This window comes from Epinephelus moara, chromosome 3 (assembly GCF_006386435.1).
Source record: "Epinephelus moara isolate mb chromosome 3, YSFRI_EMoa_1.0, whole genome shotgun sequence".
Lineage (NCBI taxonomy): Eukaryota > Metazoa > Chordata > Actinopteri > Perciformes > Serranidae > Epinephelus > Epinephelus moara.
In genome coordinates, this window is record NC_065508.1 from 34177767 (window position 1) to 34188707 (window position 10941).

Consider the following 10941-nt stretch of genomic DNA (forward strand, 5'->3'; position numbering starts at 1 on the left):
TTAGCCAGCTGACACATTCATCTTTATTCACCAGCCACGAGACTGTTGTCTTGCAGTTGTGGTCCCTGGTTGTCACATTGTTCCGTATCTGTGAACAGCTGTTTAGTTTTTTATTTAGTCATTTATTTGCTGTAATGAGACTAAACACTAAAGCAGCACAGGATAATAGATTTTGCCCTTTAAATAAACAGTAAATTTTGTTAGGATACTTCCTGTGCGATGGCTCTGGTTGGACTTTATTGGCACAGTTGAAGCAGTAAGACTGAAGTGCAGCACTGAGACAGGGAGTCAGGAGAAAATCTAACAACACACTGTGGAGCTGACATAGATTTGCAGCATCTTAAACCAAGTTACAGATTTCAGCCTTAAATCATTTTCACCTAACGTAGCAGATAACCACACACTTTACACATTCTCACATTCCTTTTTATTTCTTCCAAGGTAAAGACATCCTGAGGGAGACCATAAAGTTCATGTACACAGACTGGGCTGACAGGGACAACAGTGACATGCGGAGGAAGACCCTGCTGGCTTTGTTCACAGACCATCAGTGGGTGGCCCCGGCTGTCGCCACTGCCAAACTGCACGCTGAGTTCCAGTCGCCTGTCTATTTCTATACCTTCCACCACCACTGTCAGACCGAGGCAAGGCCAGACTGGGCAGATGCAGCCCATGGAGATGAGATCCCCTATGTGTTTGGGATTCCCATGGTGGGAGCCACTGACCTGTTTCCCTGTAACTTCTCCAAGAATGATGTAATGCTCAGTGCAGTAGTCATGACATACTGGACCAACTTTGCCAAGACAGGGTTAGTATCATGCCAAATTAAAGAATTACTTTCTGATATTAGGTGAATTTATCTTATTTAAATGTCAAGTAATTCAAAGTATGTGCAGTAGACAGTATTCAAAGGGGACCTATTATGCTTTTCTGTCTTTTGTTTCAAATACGTTTCAAATAATTAGGCAACTGTCTGTAGAAATAATCCTTGTGAGCAAATACCTAAGATTTCCTACCATTCTGAACACTCTTGTTTCCAACAGTTTTTGGAAACTGGCTACAGTATGACGTCATAGTCTGCCAGATTCCTGTATGGTCATCTTCTGCAGGCACACTACTGCAAGTGTTTACATTACGTAGCCTACACTGCTAAATGACGCTACATGCTAACGTCAGGAAAACATGTGAACTTGGTTGCTGATTTATCCCCAGTTTTTGATCATATACATACCAACCAATGGTGAGCAGCACCATTGATAGTTAGCATACCGACTGGCACATAAAGCTGTCTAACATGACCTCAATCCCCCCTTTTTAAATATCAAATTACTAGTTATAACCAAACTTACCAGAAAAATGAACATTTGAACAAACATCAGTGTGATAAGAACTACCTAAGATGACAGAAACCATCTTTGGGAAAACTTTATTTGATGTGTACTTTGAGGGAGCTGAGTTTATCACCTATACTGCAGCCAGCCACCAGGGGGTGATTGAGATATTTTGGCTTCACTTTTCGGGAGCTGTTATGTCATCCATCTTTATATACAGTCTGTGGTGCAGAGACACCAGGAAACGCTAACCAGTCACAGCAGACTGGTCTTTTTTGGGAGGGGGGCTTTAAGAGACAGACGCTAAAATGGAAAATTTTATTGTCTGAAGGACTGAGTCCCTCTAGCCTTCTCGTGAAGTCTCACCAGTGCCCAGTTGTGGGCACACTTTTTGTCTGCTAAAGGTGAATATATATTAAGTGATTAGATTTGGACATATATTCTCTCAGATGAAAAAATCTGTTAAACATGTTGTGGGCCTAAATATCTGGGTTGGGACTAAATGGCACCATGACATGCAGCACCGGCTCTTTCGAAGGCGTTGTTTCTGCTTAAATCCAAACCAGATTTCTAAACTCTCACTTCAAATAACAAATCAGCTCCTGTTTTTTGGTAGCAACACAGGTAACGTTTGGTTAAAAACTTAGTTGTGATTGATAATTCTGCTTTTTCTCCCCCCCAGGGATCCTAACCTACCAGTTCCTCAGGACACCACGTTCATCCACACCAAGCCCAACCGCTTTGAGGAGGTCATCTGGACCAAGTTCAGCTCTAAAGACAAGCAGTATTTGCATATCGGCCTGAAGCCTCGTGTCAGAGACAACTACCGGGCCAACAAGGTGGCCTTCTGGCTGGAGCTGGTGCCACATCTCCACAGCCTCCACAAGGAAATCATTAGCTCCATCACAACTCTACTGCCGCCCAGAGGCACCAACCGCTGGACCGGCGGCGGCGGCGGTGGTGGCACCCGTTCCACGCGACCTGCAATCTCCACCTACCCGCCTGATCCTGAGCCCGATGGTTCAGAGAGACCCCGCTATACTCCCTTCCCCGATCAGACAAGGGACTACTCTACCGAGCTGAGTGTGACAGTAGCTGTGGGCGCCTCGCTTCTTTTCCTCAACGTGCTGGCCTTTGCCGCACTTTACTACAAACGGGATAAGCGCCATGAACTCATGCAGAGACGCCACCGCCGACTGTCCCCGCAGCGCGGCACAACGATGGGCATGGGTGTTGGCATGGGAGTAGTAGGGGCCCCACCGCACAATGACCTGGCGCTGAGTCAGGAGGAGGAGCTAATGTCTCTGCAGATGAAGCAGCAGAGAGTGGAGCTGGAGCACGGCACACCCCTCCCTTCCCGCGGCGTCCACGGCGACCTGGAACCCCTGCGGCCTCCTGTGTGCCCACCCGACTACACGCTGGCCCTGCGGCGGGCACCGGAGGATGTGCCACTGATGACAGCCAATACCATTACCATGATCCCCAGCACCATCAGCAGCATGCAGCCCCTCCACCCTTTCAACACTTACCCCCCTGTCCCAGCCCCGTCCACTACACCCGTCCCCAGCCACAGCAACAATGCCCTGCCACACCAACACTCTACCACCCGTGTATAGGACCAGGCACAACCTCTGCTACCCGACTCTGGGCTTACAGAGACGCACCACACAAACTGCTCCATACAAACTCCACCTTCATCACCCTCTATTCTTCTTCTTTACTATATCTTTGTCTTTTCTCATTAAGCCCTCAAATAAAGCTGCAGTTTGGAAGATTTTAAGCAGTGAAATGCCTCTAAAATGTGATCATAAATCAAGGGGGAGTTGATTAAAAAAGATCCTTTGCCAAAAGCCTGTCATCACAGGTACATACTGCTTTGCCCCGTTAGAGCTCTCTCAGTATCTCGTGCTTAGGTGAGCCACCAAACGCAGCTTTAAGCTCGTAGCTCTCTTCAGAGAGACATGGAGCTAATCACACTCAGTCAGACATCTTATGTGTAACTTGGTTGTTTTGCGCATGTGTTGTTGTGTCAGTGTAAAACTATGTTTGACATTGAATACATATATTCATTTTCATTAATTTAGTGAAAAGATAACACGGTAGCAGCTTTGAATGCGGCAGCATATGCCCCGACAAGCTGTCTGTCATAAAGCGGTGATTTCTTGAAACTTACAAACTGCAGCTTTAAAGGCCCAATCTGGAAGTGAAATTTGGCACCCTGTGTTGAGCACGATGTCCCAACAGCTGTCTCTGTGTTTCTGTATTGTACTTTTGTTTAGTGTGAAATGTGTTGACAGCACAGTGGAAGTACAAGGATGAGCTATTTGACATTTAAACATGAGTTTTTCAGACATTTTAAAACTTTATTTCTTCTGTTTGCAAATTTATGCGCCTGTTTTCAGTTCTGATGTGACCTAAATGCCATCTAAAGTAAAATGCTTTTTAAAAATTCTGTATACTCACAAACGCTGCTTTCAAAACATTTCCAGATTGGGGCTTCGACTGTTGGGCGGTACAGGAAATAACTGAATCATACTCAGTCTGTGGGATGCAACCTGGAATCCAGGCTGCCCATTAGAACTCGCTGCATCTCCGCCACACAGGCTCTATGTCCATCACTTTATTTGTTTCTCACTCATTATCCCTCTGTCTGTACCCTCATCTCAGCCCATTTAACTGCTTGTCCCTTTCCGCTGCCTCACACTCTTTCTCTCTCCGCATCTGCCCTTGTAGCTCTTTTTATTAAACCATCGACATCATCCATCTCCATCTCCACTTCTCTCCTCTTTCTCGCAATCACTTCTAGACTCTTTTTTTCCTTTTGGAGTCTTTTATACAAAAACACAAATGTAAATGATGTATTATTAATAAATTGTAAGGACATGAATGAAAAAAAAAGATATTCTGATATCTCGTTTTTACCAGCATTCTTGGTGCCAAGTACTGTGATAAAGCTCCTCTTTCACTGGCGTCCAGTGGAGCGCCTGGAGAGGTCCATCCTGACTGTAACTTACAAAAGGAATTACCATCATAAAAAGTGCCAACCCCTTCCATCTTTCTTTTTCTTTTTGATCCACACACTTTTTTTTGAATTACACTCAATGTTGCACTGTGGCTGGTCTCTTCTTCAAAAGGGAAATCAGATTCAATATATCCTCGTTTAAAAAAAAAGAATATAAAGTTTATTACTACTTTGCTGTCTGAGATATTTGCATGATTTTATTTTTATTTTTATAAAGAGTGTGGACCGAGAAGTTTGTTTGCCATTTTGATGATTTGCCTTGTTCTTCATTGATTTTTTATTTTATTTTGAAAATCATTTTCATTTTCTATTTTAATATCAGCTGCACTTTGTGGTACTTCAAACAGGTATTAAAGTATTAAGAGATGAATATTGTGTAAAACTATGATTATAACAAAGAGAGTAAATATTTCCTCTTTATTTTTTTCATTTGCTAACACTGAGGCTGTGCCGCAAAACTACCAGAAAAACTGATGAAAGCCTTTTTTCTTTCCTCCCTCTTTTTGCTCTGTTTCTCTTTATCTTTTGCAACTGTCAACTTTGCAGTCACTGTCTCTCAATCTCACCTGAAGATAGCACTTTTTTAAGTTACGGGAGAAAAAAAAAGAAGCAACTACTTTACATGAATAGTCTAAATAAGGTTTCTGTCTGTGACTGACATTAACCACACGCTTCAAAGACTGCCTGACAGTTCTCTTTTCGTCTGCTCTTTTGTTGTTTCATGATTCTCCCTTCTGCAAGGCGGGAGAAAGGAGAAGATATATTTATGACGGTCAAAAGGTGAGAAAGCCTTGTTTCACATCTTTCGCACAACTGAACACGAGAGACGGGTCACACTCTGGACAATTCTGAAAAAAAAAAATCCCCAGTGACGTTAGGACAACACTGGACACACGCTGGCAGTGATTCAATGGTGATAGCTCATCAGCTACGGTATGATCTGTCGATGCACAGAGGATGCATTCTAAAAACCTGATTTAAAAAAAATCTTTAATGACAGACATTACTCACACACCATATACCACAAAAGAAAGGTGAGTGGGATTAATTTCCCCCCCGTCCTTGTTATGTTCTGTATCCTGTCTGCTTAGGATAACAACACTCTGGAGCCAGACTGCCATCCCTCACACTGGACTGGAGCGAGCTGCGAGGACAAAAAGAACAAAAACCAACACATGAAACAAACTGTACATTTTTTAAGTGTAAGAGAACAAACTGGAATTTGTAAATATTATGTTTGTTGTTTGGTTTTGAGTGATTGGCCGGATCTTTTCTTTGTGACAGCAGGTGCAAGTTTAGGTGACTTAACATGATTTTATCACTCAAGCATATGTTTGATTCTCCTTTATTTCCTAGGTCTCAAGGGCAAATTCCAATAGGTTATGGGCACATGAATACATCTGTTGGCATATGTGAATCATTAAAAAAATAAAAATCACAGCATGGTTGAGGTTAACATTAACACGAAAAGGAATGCTTACGGCTCAGGTTAGCCTACAGTAGATATCGTAGTGATAAAAATGCTCTTACTGCATATATGGCTGTCTAAAGCATAACGTACACACCAGGCACTATCCCATCAATCATGAAGGCAGCTTTAGACCGAATGAGTCCTTTCATTGGTTAAAAAGCCAAAGAACAGCTGCAGAGAAAATATGAAGGAACAGGAAATAGGGATGTTTCAAGAAAGAAAAACAAGACAGGGCGGATGTTTCAAATGTGCTCAAAACGAACCACAAATGAAGGAATTTTACTTGTGATGCTGTTGGATTTATTGTTAGTGTCTTACACTGTCTTGAGCATTGTCTTATAGTATAACCCAGAATTTGGAGGTTGTGATATCCTTTGTACTCCTTTGGTCTTATTTCAGACACTAATCATCACCTTTTGCAATTTTGTCTGCACATTTATTATTGACCCAGCTGTTTGATGTGAGTTTCAGTTGCCCACGCTCCCAAAAACAGCATTACAAAGACAATTATTTTTATTTTTTTTTATTTTTTTTTCAGAAACAAGTGTTGGACAGCCAACAGATAATGGAAGCACACTCACCAAGTTTACATGTTTACACTACAGTTTTGATGTTGGCTTAAGGTAAGGAAAAAAAATATATAAAAATAATAAAAAAGCATTACAAGGTTCCAAATATCTTCTTATTACAACATTTATTGCTGGAATGGTAAAGTGAAGGCTTGCACCTGTTTGTCTGTTTCATTTAGTCTGATTCAGTAACCTGCTTGAAGCTCAAGATACTGTGAGAGAGCGTAATGACCAGAAGGAGTTGAAAGAATTAAAGTTAATATTTCTATTTCAAATAGAGGCTATTACACACTGTATGTTGTGTATCTGAACTGGAAAACATTAAAAAGACATTCTTAAACAAACGCTTTGCAATTATTGTTGTCGCATTGTCAGAGATGCAATATAGAACCAGTATTACATTTCCCTCCCACCTGGGGGCAGAAGAACCGCACAACAAGTAGGCACACACAATTCGGAGCACTTTTTGTTGTTATGGCTAACAGTGTTACCAACTTGGCAACTTTCTTGCTAAATTAAGTCACTTTTCAGACCCTCTTACCGACTATTCCTAAAAAGCAGCTAGCAAAAATTTGAGCTACTTATTTCGACCATCGGGGAAGAAGTGAGAGAATATATATATACAGTTGCATGCATAAGTTTGGGCACCCCTGGTCAAAATTTCACTTACTGTGAATAACTAAGGAAGTAAAAGATGACCTGATTTCAAAACGTTAATAATGACACATTTCTTCAGTATTTTAAGCAAGATTACTTTTTTATTTCAGTCTTTTACAGTTTCAAAATAACATAAAAGGAAAAAGGCCTAAAGCAAAAGTTTGGGCAGCCTGCATGGTCAGTACTTAGTAGCGCCCTCCTTTGGCAAGTCTCACAGCTTCTTAACGCTTTTTGTATCCAGCTAAGAGTTTTTCAATTCTTGTTTGAAGGATTTTCACCCATTCTTAATTGCAAAAAGCTTCTAGCTCTGTGAGATTGTTGAGCCCACTTGCATGCACTGCTTTTTGAAGTCTATCCACAGAAATTTAATGATGTTTAGGTCAGGGGACTGTGAGGGCCATGGCAAAACCTTCAGCTTGCTCCTCTTGAAGTAGTCCACTGTAGATTTTGAGGTGTGTTTAGGATCATTGTCCTGTTGTATATATTATTATATATTATATTATATATTATTTATAAAAAGTGACCACCAACAGAGGTCCAGGCTAAGCCCAGAATGTCCTCATATCCTAGAAACGCCTCTGCGTACATCTGACTCGTACCGCGCTGCTGCAACTGGATTTGCCTCTTAGGAAGAAAGTGAGGACAGCAAGGTTTAAAACAGACATTTCATTTATCATACTGATAAATAATGTTTGTTTTTGTTCACTGTCCCCCTCATTTTGCATAGGTGGCCCCCAGTCAAAGCAGGTTGAGTATCCCTGACACTAAAAACTGTGTAGCTCTGTAGAGTTGGCTGGTTATTTTGTTGCTGTCACTGCGAGCGACTCCTCTCACATGCTGTTATTTGACTGACTGACAGTATTTAAAATATTGATCACTGGCGCTTGACAGGAGTGATGTTTTTATTATTATGATTCTTTTATTTTATTTTATTGCAGATGAAAGTGATGTGACTGCTTAGAGACAGAACCATGGTGTTTGTTTCTGTATTAGTGGGTAAGTTAAGGCTTTGAGGAAATCCTAAAAAGGTGACTTTTTCCAGTAGGCTATGGTTGTTGCTTTTTAGCATATAGCTAGCACTTCCTATAAAATGTATCCACCTAATGCTCAGCTTCACATGATTTCATTTTCTAATTCACACAGACTTGAGTTGTGACGTTCACTCCATGAGGTCTTCAAGTTATTCAGAGGATTTGAATTTCAAAGCTTAAAATAACAGCACCAGTTCTATGAAGGGAACTGTCCTCTGATATGTGTTTACTCAGCTGCTGTACACAATAAATCAATATTATGGCAAATATACTGGAGCAGACTGATGCACTGTTGCTGTTGGATGAAGCATTTGTGCTAATGCACGGCTTTCCATTCATACAAGCCCTGATGTGGAAATAATTGAATATTTATTTTTGGCCGCAGATAGGGCTACATTCTGTGTTATCACTCGTGAGTAAACACATTCTGCTGTCTGAATGTTGCACCCTTCTCTTCCTCTACAATGTCACGGTCAGCACTCTAATCATCGATCTTTTTTTTAACCCTCTATCACATCTTCTGCATTCTTAGTATCACCAATAGACTGCAGTTACAGTTTTAGTCATTTTTATTTATTTAAGTTTTTATTTAAATTTTTTGTATATATTTTTGTATTTATTTATTTTGATTATCGTACAAAAATTCCTTACAGAAGAGAGGGAAAAGCAAAATCTGACCTTGCACAAGTTTACAGTGCAACCCTCTTTTTTTCCCACAGTATTTCTATTTGAATTTTCTATGCCGTAAAATACAGCTTTTTACATTCATATAATACATTACATAACATTGTCAGTAAATGGTAATCTTTAGAAATATGGAGTATTTTAATTGCAGTCAATGCAAAATGTGACAAGTGTAACATAGACAAGGACAATTCATACAAGCTTAGAAACTGCATTGTTAGACATTCACTTGATTATCTGATAAATCTAAGTCCTCAACATAATTTGTGAAGGGCCTCCATATATTCTCAAATGTATGCTGTTGATATAAATATGTAAGTTATCCTTTCTAATGGAAGGCTGGATAAAATCCGTCTTATCCATTAAGTGGTGCTTAGCCTGTGAATGTTTTTCCATAAACTTGCAATCCTTTTTTTGGCGTAAAGCAAGCTGAGGTCTATACAGTAAATGCTCATTCATTTTACCTGTAGTTGTTTGTCTGGATATAAGCCCAACAAAAACAAAGCTTAGGGTCCAGTAATTTTTTTCAAATTATCGTCTTGATTATAACTCTTACCTCTTCCCAGAATTTTTAATCTTTCTGCACTGCCAAATAAAGTGAAACAGTGTTCCTCTGTTTTCTGTAGGCCTACATGTTGTGCCTTTGTCTGGTATGTTTTTGTTATAATGATATAATTCCACAGGTGTCACACGTGTTCACATTAACCATTTATATTGTGTGAATTTAAGGCTTGTATTTATATATTTAGTATAAGCATCAGCACACGTTGTATCCTAAGCTTCATCCGAAGTTTCAGATTGCAGGTTTTCCCTCCAGGTATTTAACTTGTACTGTGAATTTTTGGTTTAGTAAGATGTCAGCAAATTATAAAACTCTGAAATGACCTTTTCTCAAGCTATCCTTTATCATCATTCTTTTCAAAGATGAGTGTAGGGGTCTGGTCTTTTTTATTATTTTGATTTACTTTAACAAGGCTTCTTAGCTGAAAGGTATTTAAAGAAATGTTTTCTATCAAGCTAGTAATACCACCTCAGCTCATCAAAAGACAATGCATCCATTTTCAAAAACTTTTCTGTTTTTTTTTTTTTGTTTTTGTTTTTCATGTCTGAAATATTAAATCCTTACTTTTGGTTTAGAATTACTGGCTTGAGTTATTGCTGCAATAAGAAGCCAGTTATTAAATCCCACTGTGTCTAATAACTCTTGTGGTTGATGTGCACTGTCCAAATCATGTTTGTTATAAGTTCAGCAGATTCATCATAAACAGATAGCACAGTTGTTTAGATGACTGATGTTTATATTTAGCATTGTTCTTTTGTGCTTATCCTAATTACAGATAATGATGCTCTGTTGGTCTCTCTGTGAGCAGTGAAGGTACTCTTCCTCTGTCACTAGATGGCAGTGTGCAGCTATGATGGATAGAAAAGGCCTGCTGCATCAGAAAATGACTGAAAGTAAACCAGGCTCTATTTTAAGAAGAAGAAAAAAACTCCCTTACTTTCATTTTGGAATGATGGCTGATGATGCTTTAACAGCTCAAAAGCTCAAAAAGTGTCTTCATCTTCAGAACTGCAAACAGAAACGTCGCTCTCAAAACCTTTAAAGAAGATATCTTCGCCATCACATGAAACCAAGAACCACTTTTTAAATTATGACAAGTCAAATATGCCTTTATGATATGATATTCACAGAGGTAATATTTGAACATTTTTCATGTTTCATTGGATACCCAAATATTATTCTCATTATTCTTGTCTTTTAAATGATAAAAGTAAGATGGTAAGTTTGCAAGGGTTTTTAAGTCCTGCTGGTTTTCTAAAAGTTAAAGAACTCTGCAACGAGTTACGCAGCTGCCCATGGATTTTTTATTATATTCAAAAGACTTTTATGACTAGTAGATTTACTAAATGATTAAAGACACTAAAACCCATCAGACAGCCATAAAAGTCAAATCCAATTTTCATAACTGACCCAACATTCAAACTCATATGCTCAAGACTATCATGAAAGGAAGCTTACCACAGCTCTACAGTGGCATTTCATATGAATTTAAAGTAAATAAAAGCCTGAATAACACAAGCACATGAAGATATTTTATTAAATTAGCTGATTTGCATAACCTCCAACACAGCAGTATTATAATGTTATCCCTCTTCCAACAAAAGAGCTCTCCTG

General features: G+C 39.5%; 1 protein-coding gene across 1 annotated transcript in view; it reads left to right on the forward strand.

The window, feature by feature from the left end:
* Nucleotides 1–4967, forward strand: part of nlgn2b (neuroligin 2b) — a 99037-nt gene extending 94070 nt beyond the window's left edge. Inside the window, exons 8-9 of the mRNA XM_050041283.1 lie at nucleotides 442–808; nucleotides 2014–4967. Of these exons, the coding sequence (XP_049897240.1) occupies nucleotides 442–808; nucleotides 2014–2947 (1301 nt within the window). The 3' untranslated portion in view covers nucleotides 2948–4967. The remainder of the gene's footprint in view (nucleotides 1–441; nucleotides 809–2013) is intronic.
* Nucleotides 4968–10941: the final 5974 nt, after the last annotated feature.